This window comes from Nothobranchius furzeri, chromosome 1 (assembly GCF_043380555.1).
Source record: "Nothobranchius furzeri strain GRZ-AD chromosome 1, NfurGRZ-RIMD1, whole genome shotgun sequence".
Taxonomy (NCBI): Eukaryota; Metazoa; Chordata; class Actinopteri; order Cyprinodontiformes; family Nothobranchiidae; genus Nothobranchius; species Nothobranchius furzeri.
This window is the reverse complement of record NC_091741.1, coordinates 105,640,659-105,659,690: the sequence shown is the minus strand read 5'-3', so window position 1 is coordinate 105,659,690 and position 19,032 is coordinate 105,640,659. Positions and strand designations below refer to the sequence as shown.

The following is a 19,032-nucleotide window of genomic DNA, read 5'->3' as shown; positions in this document are numbered from 1 at the left end:
AGAGGAAGACAGCATTGAATGGGTATGAAAATATATTCTATATCAGTCTGATAGAAGACAATTGCATTATAAGAAAGTTGTTTACTTAAATGTATTTTAAATGGAAATTTATTAAGTCCATTTCTTAAAATACTTCCTGATTAGAAACAACTGTATAAAATTAAAGCAGTTAACCATAGAAAATTTTACCACAAATTAAATAATGACCAGTAATACTTTGATTTGCATACAGCAACTTGTAAGATGACACTAAACAAAAAAAGTAATTTTGTTCACTGTCACAAGAGCAATGCAAGTGCTTCAGCAACTTTCCCTGAACCTGAAAAAACTAACAAAAGTGTTGCAATGTGCCAGCATGGAACATCACAATATTTATTGATATTCAGTTTTCTATACAAACTTTTTAACCCTAACCCTGTAAAAAAATATTATGATCTGTCAATTTTTTCCAGTTAACATGACATGCCTATAGAATATTTAGTGTGAAGGTGCAATGAAAGCTATTCTTTACAAATTCTTCAGATGGCTTGAAAATCATTATGATTTTTTTTGTTGATATCCAATATTGTTAGGTTTGTGGTAAGCTGGACCTTTCAGTGGGCAGTATCTGTGTCTGTAATTACAACAGGTACTTTGATATTTGTGACACACATTAATTTACATAATCATGTAACACCTGTCCCACTTCTATTGAGAGGGGCCCTGGGTTCCTGTTGTTACTTTCCTATTGATACTCCCTTTTTGAGGCTTATGGTATAAAATATGCAATAAAACCACACTATATAGGAAAAAGAAATCACACACAAGCAGGTAAATTAAAAGTTAACTCCACTTCAATGAACAATTGATTAACACGACAAAAAAAAGAAAAAAAAAAAGAAAAATCAATAAAGTTTGTTGAACAATGGTACGGTATCTACTTCAACATAAACAAAGTATTCGAATAATATTATGGGCCCACACGCACTCTCACCAACACACACACACCTCAAGTACTACAGTCTTACTGATAGCCCACCCCTCGTTGCAGGCCTGAGTCGCGGCTCGGGTGCGTTGGGACCTAAAACAATATGGTCGCTTCACTTGTTGCCAAGCAGTAAAATAAAAAAACACGTGCAAACAGTACTCACACCTCCTGGCAGTTTAAGGGGACAGCCGGGGAAAACTGAGTCAAGGCTACCAGCAGGCCGCGGCAGCAGCACTCAGTCGTCGTCTCCGCATGCTCCCACGTGAACACATAACTTCAGCACACCAACAAAAGGGACCTCTCCGACACGCCAGCAAGACCTCCGTCTCCTCCTCACAGTATCACACAACTCCGCTCACAGTAGGGTACAACAGGTTTCCACTCCAGTTAACATCCATCAACCCGAAAATACTTCTGTCGCCCTTCTATGAACTCTGCGTTCACTCGACACTGTTCAGCTCTCGTCTCTCTCTCACTTCTTGCCGAGTGCACAAGGCTCCCCCTTACTCCCACCCCTCTATCTGAGACTACTTCAGGGTTCACTGGAGTTGTAGTACATATCAATACCATATCACAAATTATGACAAAAACCTCAAAATACAAAAACTGTGCATTAACTGACACACATCACATACCTTACAGACATTTGTAAACATTCTTGAACACATTAAACATTTGCAATTAACCATGAATACAAATCAACTATTTAAATAACTGACCTTTTTATATAGCCAGGGCTACACCCTCCCCCTTCTGAATGTCTGAATGTCCCCTTCAGACCTATTTTCATTAGGCCAGTTAAAACCTCACTAAAGAGTACGGGCAGTAACATTTAACCTTGGTTTATGCTTGACGCATTCACTTTCCGCGCGGTGATGCGGCTCGCGGATGGAACGCGCTTCACAACTCGCAGCGTTTATGGTTCATGCGGCTCGTCTCTGCGGTGAGCCAATATTCTCCCAAACTGAACGGGGCAGCATGGAGCTCTATGGCATGCATCCAACACTACACCATAGTAGAAGTAGAAATTACTGTTTACAACATGGCATTTAAGCATTTTTAACAGCGTCCTCGTCTTTTCTGACAGTGCGAGCTATTTCTCTCCAAGAATTATTAACAACATGTTGATCACGGTGATCTCTGAGAGCTGAATCATACAAATGTCTGTATTTACGAACCTCTGCCATACTAGTTCTTGCCAGTTCGTCATGTTTTTCCGCTTCCGTCCGTCCGCGTGGTTAGAAATTTTCCTAGGTGTGCGTTGCGGAAATTTTGGGCCGTGCAGAGACGCGGTGGAGGGGCGTGGTTGTTAAAATGACGCAATTTCGCCGCGCAGAGCTGTGCGGACCTCGCAGACGTGTCAAGCATAAACCAACCTTAAGGAGTCAGGGTTGCAGCAAATCTGAATTACCATACCCCGGTAACTAATAGTCACAGTTCTGTCAGTGGGCCTTCCAGGTTCATAACTGAGGCGCAAAACAGGTCTCACCCTCCTTTTCGTTTGGAGGTCATAGGGTCAGTCAGCATCCCCCACAGAAACACTAGGTGCGGGAACATCCCTCTCCTCCAGCTCTTCAGCCACCACAGAGTCGTGGTGTTGCTGTAAACTTTCCTCTGTCTGATCTACTGCTACTGAGAGTTGTTCCCCCAGTTCCTCCACCTCAGACAATTCATGAACACTGGGAGGATCACTTTCCATCATTTCAGGAAGGCTCACAACCTCCTTTTGCTTAGCCCCCTCACTTTGAGGTTCAACACTGTCACGAAAGGCTATAGGAGGTTCATAGTAGACACACTGTTCTTCAGACTCTGAGGACGAATCATCTTCACTCAGATGCAACAAATCTTGTGTCTGACTTTCATTTTCACAACTCACTTGCTGTGCCCTGGTCCTTGGTCTCTCTGGTTGCGCTGTCTTTTCTGATGGAGCAGACATCCTGACCATGTAACCAGTGGGCAGCTGGTGATCCCTATGCACGGTCCTTACTATACCAGTTCCTCTCTCTGGTTTTACACGATACACCGGGAGATTGGGCAACTTGGCCATCGCTATGTAAGGTAGTGAGTTCCACCTGTCTTTTAGCTTGTGCTTTTCTGTGAGGCCCAGATTCCGAACCAGCACGCGATCACCTTCTTCCAGTGTCTGATTCCGAACCTTCGCATCATACAGTCTCTTGTTTCGTTCATGGTTCCTGGTAGCTGCATCAGCGGCTAGCTGGTAAGCTTGTTGAAGTTCTTTTCTCATGTTAACCACATACTGGTGGTGCTTTAAGTCATTTTCTTCATCTGACCCCACACCAAAACACAGGTCAATGGGTAGTCGCGCCTCCCTTCCAAACATGAGGAAGTAGGGCGAGTATCCAGTGGCATCATTTCTAGTGCTGTTGTAAGCATGTACTAGCTGGCTTATATGCTGGCTCCACTTTGGCTTTTTAGCTGGATCCAGGGCGCCCAACATTGCCAGCAAAGTACGATTGAAACGCTCAGGCTGCGGGTCACCCTGAGGATGGTAGGGTGACGTTCTGGACTTACGAATGCCCAGCAGGGTCAATAGCTCCTTAATGAGCTTGCTCTCAAAATCTCTTCCCTGGTCCGAATGAATGCGAGCAGGCAACCCATAATGCACAAAGAACTTTTCAAAAAGGACTTTGGCAACAGTCAGTGCCTTCTGATCTTTTGTGGGAAAAGCTTGAGCATACCTGGTGTAATGATCAGTGACCACCAGCACATTAGCTATACCTTTAGAGTCAGGCTCAATAGAAAGAAAGTCTATGCAGACCAGGTCTAGAGGGCCATTACTGGTGATGTGCTTTCTGTGGGATGGACTTCCTAGCTACACACATTCCACAGTTCTGTATGTATGTTGCAACTTCAGATGCCACTCTGGGCCAGTAAAACCGGTCTTTAATGAGCTCTGTAGTTCGTTCTGTGCCCAGGTGACCAGCATCATCATGTACTGACTTTAATATCATTGGCCGATACTTAGCGGGCATGACGATCTGACTTACTTCTCGACCAGAGGGTCTTGTGGTGACTCTGTAGAGAAGGCCACGCTTAACCTTTAACTTGGATCTTTCTCGCATGAGCAACACAACATCTGGGTTCGCATGTGTAGGAGCTGAAATGCTTTGGTTTCTCTCAACTTGAAGTTTCATCACACCTATAATGGGATCAGAGTCTTGGGCTTCTGACAGTTCTTTCAGGCTTAGCTGTTCCAGCGGGCTCACTTCTATCTGAGTGAAGTTTGCATATAAAGCTGGAATGGCGTATGGCGAAACACCCAGCTGGTCAACAAATCTGGTGGTTTGTTCTTGAAACCCATCGGTAGTGATCCGATGACACACAGCTTTTACTCCAGGAGGTGGGATATCCACCCATCCACCTGTTGTGTCTTGCGGACTTCTGGACAGTGAATCGGCGTCCACGTTTTCACGGCCGGGCTTATATTGAATGTTGAAATCATAGGTGGAAAGTGCTGCTAGCCACCGATGACCTGTCGCGTTCAACCTGGCAGTGGTCAGGACGTAGGTGAGTGGGTTATTATCAGTTCTCACCGTGAACTTAGCCCCATAAAGGTAGTCATGGAACTTCTCCACTACTGCCAATTTCAGAGCCAAAAACTCCAGTTGGTGAACTGGGTAGTTCCGTTCTGCATGACTCAACTTGCGGCTGGCAAACGCTACCGGGCGGAGTCCTTCTGGGTACTCTTGGTTCAGGACTGCTCCTAACCCGTCCAAACTGGCATCAACATGTAGAATGTATGGTCTGGTTGGATCAGCAAATGCCAAGACTGGAGCATGTGTGAGCTTGTAAACAATGCTCTGAAAAGCGTCATCACAAGCTGGAGTCCACCGATCACCAAACGGCTCGGCAACTCAAAAGTAGCTATTTTGCTTTCCTTTAGTGACACCCTTTTTGCTACCCTGGGCAGGAGGATATCCTTAGGTCAGTTCTGTCAAAGGGCAGACTATGGCGGAGTAGTTTTTGATGAACCGTCGATAGTATCCACAAAATCCGAGAAAAGATCTTAGGGATTTCAGATTAGTGGGTTTCTTCCAGTGGGTCACCGCACTCACTTTTTCAGGATCAGTGGCAACTCCAGAGGCAGAGACAATATGTCCCAAGAACTTCACCTGGGGTTGGCAAAACTGGCACTTGTCAATGGAGACTTTGAGACCAAATTCCTCCAGTTGGTCCAGGACTTTAAGTAGCCGTTCGTCATGTTCCTCCAGTGTCCTGCCAAACACAATATGGTCATCCAGATACACAAGGACTTGAATCAGATTAATGTCTCCAACTGCTCTCTCCATTAACCTTTGGAAGGTTGCGGGCACGCCAGTAATGCCTTGAGGCATCCTCTCAAACTGGAAAAACCCAAGAGGGCAGATAAAAGTGGTTTTCTCTTTATCAGCCTCAGACATCTCCACTTGGTAATAGCCACTTCTCAGGTCCACTACAGAAAACCACTTGCTTCCTGTCAGGCAATCCCATTGCTTCATCTATGCGGGGCATAGTGTACTGGTCTGGGATGGTTCTGGAATTCAGTAGACGGTAATCAATACACATCCGCACCTTGCCATTCTTCTTCCGGACTATGACAATCGGGGAAGCATACGGACTGCGTGACTCTTTGATTATGCCGGCTGCCAGCAGCTCTTGTAGATGGCGTCGGACATCTTCAGTGTCAGCAGGTGCAATTCTGCGAGATCTCTCCCTGAATGGTCGCAGGTCTCTCAGCCTTATGTGATGAGTGACACCTTTGGCTAAGCCAACATCCCACTCCTCCAGGGAAAAGACATCTGCTCTTTTTGCTAACTTTGCTGCTAACCTGGCTTTCGACTCTTCAGGGATAGGAGAATCTCCAAAGTCAAACAGTTCAGGATCAATGGACCTTTCCTGGGCGGAGGTCTTTGTTAACTCAGTGACAGTGTCCACCAAGTACACCTGAGCTAGCACTGTACCGGTGGGGACAATAGTTTCTCTTTGGGTCTCATTTCTTAGCAGAATTGTGAAACTGTTAGTATCCATCTCAGAAGAAGGTAGTACCACAGATGGAACCAGCACGCCAGCAGGGAGGTTTGTGGATTCACCCACCACTACCATTAGAATACTTTTGTCTAATGGCTGCTGTTGTTCCTCTTTGCACACTGCATACTGCACAGCACTGCACGAGGAGGGATAGTGATAGGCCCGGGACCCTGCCACTTCACATGACCCATCGTTTGGTGATAAGTGATGAGGGCTGTTCTGAGGAGAGGGTATTTATCCTCAGTGAGCGAACCTCATCTTTTCCTCCTACCTCTTCACAATCTCTCAGCAGAGAATGCAGTTTCTGGGAGTTAGTGCCAATGATGACAGGAACAGGGTCTGGGCTCTTTGGGTCTGGACACACCAAAGCCAAGACTGTGACTGTTTCTACAGCTTCCTTTGAGTTGGGGGAAAACCCACTTCAACTGCCACATACCCCTTGTATGGGTAGTTGGAATCACTCAGTCCCCATATGGTGAGATCTTTTAAAGGAAGAATGGGCACATTGGGGATGAAACGGGACTACCAGCCCTCAAATATAATGGTGACTCAAGAGCCGCTGTCAAGGAGAGCTCTACATGGTTGTCCCTCTATGGTCACCTCGGTCATCATGGATGGACCAACCAATCCATCTGGGAGTCCACACGGTGAGGATGTGTGCACGGAACTTTTCCTGATGGAACCGACCTGTGTGGGCTCGGAAGCGCCACCTGTAGCCCCTTTTTCCTCTCTGCCCCTACGGAGGGCTCCAAGTAGCCTCTGGTTTACTTTGGCAGTGTTTTCAGGAGCCATGCAGCGGGTGGCAATATGGCCGTCCTCCCCACACCGTTAACAGAAGTAGCTTTCTGAATCTTTGGCAGCATATGGTCTGTTTACTTTGCTTCGTTTGGCTCTCCCCTCTGTCTTTGTCGAGTCCTTTTGGGTTGAACCCTGTGCCACTGCCATAACAGTCAGCTGGTGTTGTAACTGTTCAATTTGTTGCTTTAACTGCTGGACTTCATTCTCCGCCCCAGCCTCAGCAACTTTCTTGGTTTGTTTCGACATTAGCTCGTCATCTGAGCGCTTGATTGTTAACTCTTTCAGCTCACAGCGTAACTCTTTGATCTTGGCCTTGACCTCTTGAACCTCGGTTAATTTGTATTTGGTCTCTTTGCCAACTTTCACTTGTCTAACTGTGGTGTTTGACTCATAACTCAACCTTGCATGGTCTTCTTCTTCTCAAATCTCACTGAGCAGCCTCAGGAAAGTAGGTGGTTCCTCCTTCCTCTCTCTGAGTCTTAGCTGCAGTAACATGATCTCTGACTCAGTTGCACCCTGTATAAGCTGGTCAATATGGGCACGGTCGACTCGATGGCTAGACAGACCCCCTCGCTGTACTACTTTAGTCAAAGAGTGTTCCAATCTTCTCAGAAAGTCTGACAGCTTTCCACCTCGCAGTTGACCCAGGCTCCTGAAGGCGACGTACAAGTCTTCACCAGACTCCAGGGATCCAAATGCACTTTCTAGAGCGTCTACATAGCTCTCCGGGCTGGCATCAGGATTATCTCGCCGTACAGCTTGGATGATTTCCAACACCGGTCCCTTTAGGCTCTCAACTACTCTCCTTCGCTTCTCTCGCTCAGAGCAGTCGCAATCTTCAATCATCAGGCGAGTCTGCTCAACCCAGCTATCAAGGCTCTCTTCACCTGCCAGCGTGGGAGAGTGGCCAGAAAATGTCCGCAGACGTTGAGATGCAGTATTCTCACTGGTAGATCGCATAGTTTTCGCTAACAAGTCTCCGACTGCCCGAATGATGGATTCGGGGGAGTTTTCCTGTGGGGTTCCAGTAGACAGCAAGGCAGTAACATAATCAATGGTTTTACCTTCTTCTACCATTAGTTTTTTAAGCTTGGCTGAGAAGTCATCAGCTGACCTCACAGATTCAGCGAGGAGAAAAATTTTCCAGACAGGACCTCCGTTCAATGGCTGCACATGTGGTGGTATGCGGTCTGGCTGTATATCCTGGCGGCATTCACACAGCACAAGGTTATCGCCTGTCTGGGTGTCTGTTAGTCTATCTCTCACCAGTGTTAATTTTGTTGACAAAATATTTTCGTCTTTTTTTTCGTCACGAAAATATATTTACAGACGAAAATGAAACAAAAATTCAAAATAAATGCTTGGAAAAAGACAAAGACGATAATTAAATTGATTGAAACTTTTCGTCAACGAATGAAAGACGAGACGAAAATCTACGATGACGCTCTTCTACATGGCGCACTATGGTGCGGTGCGACTATTGTGTTGTTGTGAGATGCGAACGTAGTAGAAGACAAGGGGCGTGGCGTGCCGTGAACGTGCGGGACGACGTGAGAGAAGACAGACCCTGAATAGTATAAAGGGGCAGGTCGCTCTTCTACATGGCACGGTGCGACTATTGTGTTGTTGTGAGATGCGAACGTAGTAGAAGACAAGGGGCATGGCGTGCCGTGAACGTGACGTGAGAGAAGACAGACCCTGAATAGTATAAAGGGGCAGGTATGCGCGGTGTGCTAAACATAGCTCACTGAATATATCGACGGCATAAGAAGAAGGAGTAGAGGAAAATGTTAACTGCTGGGCGAAAAAGAAGAGAAGATGTGTGGAGTCATTTTTCTTATGATAACATTGCTACCAAAACTACATGCCGAGAGTGTGGACTGTCGTTCCGAGGAAAGAACACAACGAATCTGAAGAGGCATCTACAGAATGGCCACTTCGCCATTTTCTCCGAGGTAAATCCACTTAAATGTTGTACACGTGACGACCCGAAAAGTAATATACAGGCAAATAAAAGTGTATCAACACTGTCATGTTGGGACAAAAATTCGGAAGTACCGTATTTTCATGACTATAACGTGTGTTATTAGGGAAATAGCGGGCGAGCAGTGTTGATGCATGATTGCGCATGCGCCGTGAGCGGTTCTGGTACTTTTTGGGTCACAGCCGCTCGCTGCACGTGCGCTCTAAACCAGGACTAGACCAGTAAAGTGAAGCATGCTGTTGGCTGTTTATAATTTTCACAATGTCTGGTTTGCACTAATATGATCTGAGTCCCGAGCCCGCACAGATGTTTATGTGTGTGTGTGTGTATGTATATATATATAATATAATGTATGAAATCTCAAAAAGCAACAGGTAAATCATTGTTAGAAAGTCAATGTTTTAATTGTGTATTTTTATTTTTTTGCAGTTGCAGAAAACCATTGCTGATGGTGGCCAACCAGCTACCAAAAAGGCAAAAATGTCCAACCAGAACATTGAGGACGCATTTACAAGTACTACAAAGTACAAGAGTGATGCCAAAGATCAACAAATTAAAGAAGAGGCTATCGCTACATGGATTGGATGTACAGGATTGCCGGTCACAACAGTAGAAGATGAGGATTTTATTCTGATGATGGAAAGTTTGGATAAGAAGTTTACTGTGCCAAAGAAAACCAAGATAAGTAATCTAATTGAAAAACACTATGAAAACAAAAAAGCTACATTTAAGAAAAGACTGTCTAGTGCCAGAAAAGTATGTATTGGGACTGATCTGTGGACTAAAAAGGGACTGACAGCATCATTCCTTGGCATAAGTTGCTGCTTTTTCTGTGTTGAACAACAAAAACCAGAACACTTACTGCTAGCTCTTGAACAACTTGACCATCCGCACACCGCCCAGTCCATTAAGGCTTGTGTGGAAAAGTGCATGCAAGAATGGGGGATCCCAAATGAGAAAGTTCTCTCCGTAATAACAGACAATGGTAGCAATATGGTGGCAGCATTCAAACATAGTGCTCCAGAAGATGAAGATTCCAGCTCCGATGATCCAGATGCATCCATCCTAAGTGAAAGTGATTCCAAGGAGACAGAAAACCTGCAGTGTCAGGACATGGGCATGGACAGGATGCCATGTGTCGTCCATACGCTGCAGCTTGTTGTCCACATGATAAACAAGGAGGAAAGCATCAACAGAGTCTTGAACAAAGTCCGATCAATCGTGAAACTTTTTCGCAAGTCATCAGTCGCAACACAGAAGATTTTGGATGAGTGCAGCCTAACTGTTGTGAATGACTGCCCCACACGCTGGTCAAGTACTTATGAAATGGTTGCACGTCTCCTCAAAGTTAAAGAATCTGTTTGTGAAGTAGCAAACGAGATGGGATGGGACTGCTTGCTCTCAAGTGAGTGGCAGAAGCTGAAGTCAATGCAAGAACTTTTGCAGCCTTTTGCTGAACACACACAAACTCTTCAGAGTGACACAATGTCGATGTCATTAATACTCCCTGCTCTCTTTGATTTACTCAGCCATCTGGCAGATGTGGAACAAAACACAAGTCGAGATGTTGCTGCTCTAGCCCGTAAAATGGAAGGTAATGTGAACCAGCGTTTTGCCTGGGTACTTGATCCCTCAGATGACAAGTTTTCCCCACTTGTAGCAGCTGCTTGCTTTCTCAATCCTACTGTGTGTCAGACCCTCCTCAATGTGGCTGATGATAACATTCAGGAGCTGCTCAAGCAGGCAGAAGGGTATGTTGTTCGGTGTTCTCAGACACAGGAGAACCACTCTGATCTGGAGGAACTGAATGGACCTGAACCGGCACCACCCGCCGCCGCCTCCTCTTCATCATCTGCCTCCTCCTCCTCCAGACAACCAGTCTTTAGGTTTCTCTCCAAATTCGGAACAAAGCCTAAACCAAAATCTTCCAAGTGTAGTGTAAGACAGCAGATAAGCCAGTATAAGGAAGAGCTCTCACAGTCCATCACTTGTGAAACGGGAATGGAGTTTTGGCTTGGAAAATGTGACACATTTTATCACAGCCTGAAACCATTAGCATTAGATATATTGGCAATGCCAGCTTCTCAATCTTTTGCAGAAAGAGTGTTCAGTATCACAGGTGACCTCACTAGAGGGAAACGCAACCGAGCAAAGGTCACACTAGCACGAAGTGCTTTTCTCAAAATGAATCGCAGCAAATAAATATTCACACTGTTTGGTTGAGCCTGTGTTGTAACAAGTGAATATCTACAGACAGGGTTAACATGTTTAAATTTGCTGTTCTTGTAAATTCTTCTTGTGCAATTGCTAAAAAGAGCACCTTTGTAATTTCCAGTGTGCTTTTTGTTTTTTTATTAAACACGTAAGTGTTAAACATGTGAAGTGTTTTTTTATTCAAATATTCTATGTTCTTAGCTGTGTGTGCTATATCTGATCAGTGGTGGTTAAGAGTTTGGACCCTGTGTATTAAATTACACTAGTTTTTCCGTGCTCTATACAAAAGTATGAAATTACTTCATTAGAAAAAATATATGCATTTTGTTGACTAAAATTGCTTATTTTTATCGACTAAAATTACTTGTTATTTTCGTCGACTAAAATGGGACTAAAACTAAAATAAATCCAATGACTAAAATTGGACTAAGTCTAAAATTAATTTTTAGCCAAAAGACTAAGACTAAAATAAAATTAAAATTTCCTGTCAAAATTAACACTGTCTCTCACTTTTACTCTCCCAAAAGCTTTTACTGACTGAGCGGTCTCTTCAATGTCTGATAAGTCAAAGTCAGTAGGAACATCATGCAGCACAAAAGCCCTGTTTGGGTCTATACCTGCTTTACTGCACCAGCTACTAAGCTCAGGTGCAAATTGAGACTCTTTTTGAGCAGTCATCCTACAAACCTTACTGCTGGTGTGCTAAGCTGTAAACAAAATATTCCTCTAATAAACAAACTAGAAAAGTTAAGCATGGAAGTATCCCAGCGGTGCCTCCAATTTGTGTTACACCAGTCCCACTTCTATTGAGAGGGGCCCTGGGTTCCTGTTGTTACTTTCCTATTAATACTCCCTTTTTGAGGCTTATGGTATAGAATGTGCAATAAAACCACACTATATAGGAAAAAGAAATCACACACAAGCAGGTCAATTAAAAGTTAACTCCACTTTAGTGAACAATTAATTAACACTACAAAAAAATAAGAAAAATCAATAAAGTTTGTTGAACAATGGTACGGTATCTACTTCAACATAAACAAAGTAATCGAATAATATTATGGGCCCACACGCACTCTCACCAACACACACACACCGCAAGTACTACAGTCTTACTGATAGCCCACCCCTCGTTGCAGGCCTGAGTCGTGGCTCGGGTACGTTGGGACCTAAAACAATATGGTCGCTTCACTTGTTGCCAAGCAGTAAAATAAAAAAAAACACGTGCAAACAGTACTCACACCTCCTGGCAGTTTAAGGGGACAGCCGGGGAAAACTGAGTCAAGGCTACCAGCAGGCCGCGGTAGCAGTACTCAATCGTCGTCTCCGCATGCTCCCACGTGAACACATAACTTCAGCACACCAGCAAAAGGGACCTCTCCGACACGCCAGCAAGACCTCCGTCTCCTCCTCACAGTATCACACAACTCCGCTCACAGTAGGGTACAACAGGTTTCCACTCCAGTTAACATCCGTCAACCCGAAAATACTTCTGTCGCCCTTCTATGAACTCTGCGTTCACTCGACACTGTTCAGCTCTCGTCTCTCTCTCACTTCTTGCCGAGTGCACACGGCTCCCCCTTACTCCCACCCCTCTATCTGAGACTACTTCAGGGTTCACTGGAGTTGTAGTACATATCAATACCATATCACAAATTATGACAAAAACCTCAAAATACAAAAACTGTGCATTAACTGACACACATCACATACCTTACAGACATTTGTAAACATTCTTGAACACATTAAACATTTGCAATTAACCATGAATACAAATCAACTATTTAAATAACTGACCTTTTTATATAGCCAGGGCTACACCCTCCCCCTTCTGAATGTCTGAATGTCCCCATCAGACCTATTTTCATTAGGCCAGTTAAAACCTCACTAAAGAGTACGGGCAGTAACATTTAAGCTTGGCTTATGCTTGGCGCATTCACTTTCCGTGCGGTGATGCAGCTCGCGGATGGAACTCACTTCACAACTCGCAGCATTTATGGTTCATGCGGCTCGTGTGACATCTGTGGATGATGATTCCACCACTTTTGCGTGGGATGTCCCAACTCTAAGAAAACCTTTCACTGCGCTGCATGCCATTGTACTTAGTGCAGTTTGTATTTAAAACATGTAAATAATACTGAAAATGGAAGATACATGTAAACTGTTATGTCATTCATATTAAGGTTCTGCTATAAATGGTAACACTGACACCAGTACACAAAGTCCATGGTGACTGGTAGTCCTGGTCATTACCTCCAGACACACACCAAAAAATGACTGAGTTGTCTGAAAAATTGTGGAGGTGACAGCTGCTGTAGTTGTAAGTGAAGTCTGAGGTGTAGCTGGTGAAGAGTAAGGGTGAGAGCACCATCAGATGTCAAGCCTTAACTGTGCAGCCTCAATTACTGTAGCCTGTTGGTGAGGTAGTTGATGGTCCATACAGTCAGATGTTCATCCACTCCTACATACTACATCTTCTGCTGCAGAGATGGCTGGACAGTGTTAAAGCACTTAAGAAGTCGAAGAACATGTTTGTCAGTGCTTTTATTGCATGTCGAGGTAAGTCAACAAAAAGTGCTGCCGGTAGAAGATGGCATCCTCCACCCCAATGTTTGGTTTGTGTGTAAATTGCAGTGTGTATATTTCTGGGCTCATCATGGCACATAGATGGGTGAGGACTAGTCTCTAAATGGTCTTCATCAGGTGGGAGGTCAGGGTGACAGGTCTGTAGTGGTCACATGTGCATGAACACTTCAGAAAGCAGGTCAGCACAAGCTGGTCCTTACGTACAAACACACGACATGTTTGAGCATTCTGGGGTTGATCCCGTCAGGTCTGGCAGCTTTTCTGAACTATAGCGCCTCTGATATTTACTACTGTTATAAAAAATAATTTTATCAAAATAATACATTGCTTAGGCTACCCATACAAATAAAAGTTTGACACTCACTTCTAGTAAAATTTTTACTTTACCCAATGCAAGTTTTATACATTTATACTATAAATAAAACTAAAGCATACATTCAAAAGTGTCCCACAGTATGCCAAGAAGACAACTGGTCATACAATCCACAGCTGGGGTCTGTCATCAGAAGTGTCCTACAAACTAAATGTATTCTTCCACACTGGTTCAGATTCTCTTATGCAATGCACACACAATAAGTGGAGAAGGAGGCAGGACACAGACTGCAAAGCTGTTTAAGGTTTGGTGCTGAAAGACAACTGCAACGGGACCAGATGATACTCCTCCCTTTGCGCCAGCACTGAAAAACACATAAAAATGGGGTATCCAACTGCGAAATGAAGGGGAAACGCTATTTGACGGCTTCAGTGAGGCCATCAGATGTTGTTCCCTCGCTATTTGATGGCTTCACTGAGGCCATCAGATGTCGTTCCCCCTGCCAGATGGGGGGGAAAGCTATTTGACGGCTTCAGTGAGGCCATCAGATACTGTTCCCTCTGCGAAATGAAGGGGAAATGCTATTTGACAGCTTCAGTGAGGCCATCAGATGTCGTTCCCCCTGCGAAATAAAGGGGAAACGCTATTTGACGACTTCAGCTAGGTCATCAGATGTCGTTCCTCCTGCTAAATGAAGGGGAAACGCTATTTGATGGCTTCAGTGAGGCCATCAGATACTGTTCCCCCTGCGAAATGAAGGGGAAATGCTATTTGACGGCTTCAGTGAGGCCATCACATGTCGTTCCCCCTGCGAAATAAAGGGGAAACGCTATTTGACAGCTTCAATGAGGCCATCAGATGTCGTTTCCCCTGCGAAATGAGGGGGGAACACTATTTGACGCTTCAGTGAGGCCATCAGATATTGTTCCCCCTGCGAAATGAAGGGGGAAATGCTATTTGACGGCTTCAGTGAGGCCATCAGATGTTGTTCCCCCACGAAATGAGGGGGAAATGCTATTTTACGGCTTCAGTGAGGCCATCACATGTCGTTCCCCCTGCGAAATGAGGGGGGACTGCTATTTGACGGCTTCAGTGAGGCCATCAGATGTCGTTCCTTCGCTATTTGATGGCTTCAGTGAGGCCATCAGATGTTGTTCCCCCTGCCAAATGAGGGGGGAACACTATTTGACGGCTTCAGTGAGGCCATCAGATATTGTTGCCCATGCGAAATGAAGGGGGAAATGCTATTTGACGGCTTCAGTGAGGCCATCAGATGTCGTTCCCCCTGCGAAATAAAGGGGAAACGCTATTTGACGACTTCAGCTAGGTCATCAGATGTCATTCCTCCTGCTAAATGAAGGGGAAACGCTATTTGATGGCTTCAGTGAGGCCATCAGATACTGTTCCCCCTGCGAAATGAAGGGGAAATGCTATTTGACAGCTTCAATGAGGCCATCAGATGTCGTTCCCCCTGCGAAATAAAGGGGAAACGCTATTTGACAGCTTCAATGAGGCCATCAGATGTCGTTTCCCCTGCGAAATGAGGGGGGAACACTATTTGACGCTTCAGTGAGGCCATCAGATATTGTTCCCCCTGCGAAATGAAGGGGGAAATGCTATTTTACGGCTTCAGTGAGGCCATTAGATGTCGTTCCTCCTGCGAAATGAAGGGGAAACGCTATTTGACGGCTTCAGTGAGGCCATCAGATGTCGTTCCTTCGCTATTTGATGGCTTCACTGAGGCCATCAGATGTTGTTCCCCCTGCCAAATGAGGGGGGAACACTATTTGACGGCTTCAGTGAGGCCATCAGATATTGTTGCCCCTGCGAAATGAAGGGGGAAATGCTATTTGACGGCTTCAGTGAGGCCATCAGATGTCGTTCCTTCGCTATTTGATGGCTTCACTGAGGCCATCAGATGTCGTTGCCCCACGAAATGAGGGGGAAATACTATTTTACGGCTTCAGTGAGGCCATCACATGTCGTTCCCCCTGCGAAATGAGGGGGGACTGCTATTTGACGGCTTCAGTGAGGTCATCACATGTCGTTCCCCCTGCGAAATGAGGGGGGACTGCTATTTGACGGCTTCAGTGAGGCCATTAGATGTCGTTCCTCCTGCGAAATGAAGGGGAAACGCTATTTGACGGCTTCAGTGAGGCCATCAGATGTCGTTCCTTCGCTATTTGATGGCTTCACTGAGGCCATCAGATGTCGTTCCCCCTGCCAAATGAGGGGGGAACACTATTTGACGGCTTCAGTGAGGCCATCAGATATTGTTGCCCCTGCGAAATGAAGGGGGAAATGCTATTTGACGGCTTCAGTGAGGCCATCAGATGTTGTTCCCCCACAAAATGAGGGGGGAAACGCTATTTGACGGCTTCAGTGAGGCCATCACATGTCGTTCCCCCTGCGAAATGAAGGGAAACGCTATTTGACGGCTTCAGTGAGGCCATCACATGTCGTTCCCTCGCTATTTGATGGCTTCACTGAGGCCATCAGATGTTGTTCCGCCTGCCAAATGAGGGGGGAAAACTATTTGACGGCTTCAGTGAGGCCATCAGATATTGTTGCCCCTGCGAAATGAAGGGGGAAATGCTATTTGACGGCTTCAGTGAGGCCATCAGATGTCGTTCCTTCGCTATTTGATGGCTTCACTGAGGCCATCAGATGTCGTTCCCCCACAAAATGAGGGGGAAATACTATTTTACGGCTTCAGTGAGGCCATCACATGTCGTTCCCCCTTCGAAATGAGGGGGGACTGCTATTTGACGGCTTCAGTGAGGCCATCACATGTCGTTCCCCCTGCGAAATGAGGGGGAAACGCTATTTGACGGCTTCAATGAGGCCATCAGATGTCGTTCCCTCTGCGAAATGAAGGGGAAACGCTATTTGACGGCTTCAGTGAGGCCATCAGATGTCGTTCTCCCTGCGAAATGAAGGGAAACGCTATTTGACGGCTTCAGTGAGGCCATTAGATGTCGTTCCTCCTGTGAAATGAAGGGGAAACGCTATTTGACGGCTTCAGTGAGGCCATCAGATGTCGTTCCTTCGCTATTTGATGGCTTCACTGAGGCCATCAGATGTCGTTCCCCCTGCCAAATGAGGGGGGAACACTATTGGACGGCTTCAGTGAGGCCATCAGATATTGTTGCCCCTGCGAAATGAAGGGGGAAATGCTATTTGACGGCTTCAGTGAGGCCATCAGATGTCGTTCCTTCGCTATTTGATGGCTTCACTGAGGCCATCAGATGTCGTTCCCCCTGCGAAATGAGGGGGGAACACTATTTGACGGCTTCAGTGAGGCCATCAGATATTGTTGCCCCTGCGAAATGAAGGGGGAAACGCTATTTGACGGCTTCAGTGAGGCTATCACATGTTGTTCCCCCTGCGAAATGAAGGGGAAACGCTATTTGACGGCTTCACTGAGGCCATCACATGTCGTTCCCCCTGCCAAATGAAGGGGAAAGCTATTTGACGGCTTCAGTGAGGCCATCAGATGTCGTTCCCCCTGCGAAATGAGGGGGGAACACTATTTGACGGCTTCAGTGAGGCCATCAGATATTGTTGCCCCTGCGAAATGAAGGGGGAAATGCTATTTGACGGCTTCAGTGAGGCCATCAGATGTTGTTCCCCCACAAAATGAGGGGGGAAACGCTATTTGACGGCTTCAGTGAGGCCATCACATGTCGTTCCCCCTGCGAAATGAAGGGGAAACGCTATTTGACGGCTTCAGTGAGGCCATCACATGTCGTTCCCCCTGCGAAATGAAGGGGAAACGCTATTTGACGGCTTCAGTGAGGCCATCAGATGTCGTTCCCCCTGCAGAATGAAGGAGAAACGCTATTTGACGGCTTCAGTGAGGCCATCAGATGTCGTTCCCCCTGCGAAATGAGGGGGGAACACTATTTGACGGCTTCAGTGAGGCCATCAGATGTCGTTCCCCCTGCGAAATGAGGGGGGAACACTATTTGACGGCTTCAGTGAGGCCATCAGATGTTGTTACCCCACGAAATGAGGGGGAAACGCTATTTGATGGCTTCAGTGAGGCCATCAGATGTCGTTCCCCCTGCGAAATGAAGGGGAAATGCTATTTGACGGCTTCAGTGAGGCCATCAGATGTCGTTCCCCCTGCGAAATGAAGGGGAAACGCTATTTGACGGCTTCAGTGAGGCCATCAGATGTCGTTCCCCCTGCGAAATGAGGGGGGAACACTATTTGACGGCTTCAGTGAGGCCATCAGATGTTGTTACCCCACGAAATGAGGGGGAAACGCTATTTGATGGCTTCAGTGAGGCCATTAGATGTCGTTCCTCCTGCGAAATGAAGGGGAAATGCTATTTGACGGCTTCAGTGAAGCCATCAGATGTCGTTCCCCCTGCGAAATGAAGGGGAAACGCTATTTGACGGCTTCAGTGAAGCCAGATGTCGTTCCCTCGCTATTTGATGGCTTCACTGAGGCCACACTCACAGAAATATTTAACCCTAAAACTTAAGATTTATGTAATTTTTTTACATGACAAATTCCCATTTACTTTTTTTTAGGTAATTTTTAGACAAACCTACCAAATAAACTTTACATAATGCATATTCATTAGTGTAATAAAGCCTATTTATTTGAAATGCATAATGCTCGTTTATGTATTTACTATTAATAAAGTATAATTACTCTAAATTAATAATAAGGAGGGTATTTATTTCAAATACATAAATAATATTGTTTGAATTGCATAAAAATTTGGTTACCTATGCCAGATAAATAGCATATATTTATTTGAATTACATGCCATTTATGCTTATGTAATCAACCACACCATTCAAAATGCATCATATTTATTTAATTATTTTTCATTTAGTACAATGATGTACAATGATTAGCATTAAAGCCTCTCAACATCCATGACATGAAACTCAAAAGGACAGAACGTATCCTTGTGGTCCACTTTGTACATGTATTAATCAAAAAAAAAAAATTCAAACACTTCCATCTTTCTAATACATCTCACTCCTCTCCATTGCCCCTCATCCATATTTTTCTCCATCCAGAGTACTACACGAGCGACTAAACTGTAGAAATAACCTAATGAATTAAACATGAGGAAAAAAATACTAACAAGTTAAAAAAAATCTAGAAAATGTCAGGTAATT

The 19,032-nt window shown here is 45.2% G+C and overlaps 1 protein-coding gene across 1 annotated transcript; it reads left to right on the top strand.

Moving 5' to 3' along the window:
* Positions 1–8,474: 8,474 nt before the first annotated feature.
* LOC129162790 (uncharacterized) lies at positions 8,475–12,591 on the top strand. Its single transcript, XM_070553643.1, has 6 exons — positions 8,475–8,748; positions 9,207–10,087; positions 10,307–10,371; positions 10,414–10,663; positions 12,128–12,145; positions 12,255–12,591. The coding sequence occupies exons 1-6, from the start codon at positions 8,581–8,583 to the stop codon at positions 12,589–12,591; spliced, it is 1,719 nt and encodes a 572-aa protein (XP_070409744.1). The 5' UTR covers positions 8,475–8,580.
* The last annotated feature ends 6,441 nt before the right edge of the window (positions 12,592–19,032 follow it).

What these genes read in the sequence shown, in the direction of transcription:
- LOC129162790 (XM_070553643.1), top strand. Translation starts at nt 8,581, where the DNA reads ATGTTAACTGCTGGGCGAAAAAGAAGAGAAGATGTGTGGAGTCATTTT. An exon ending in ACTTCGCCATTTTCTCCGAG is followed by an intron (nt 8,749 to 9,206) that starts GTAAATCCACTT and finishes ATTTTTTTGCAG; the next exon opens with TTGCAGAAAACCATTGCTGA. An exon ending in TCTAGCCCGTAAAATGGAAG is followed by an intron (nt 10,372 to 10,413) that starts GTAATGTGAACC and finishes TTGATCCCTCAG; the next exon opens with ATGACAAGTTTTCCCCACTT.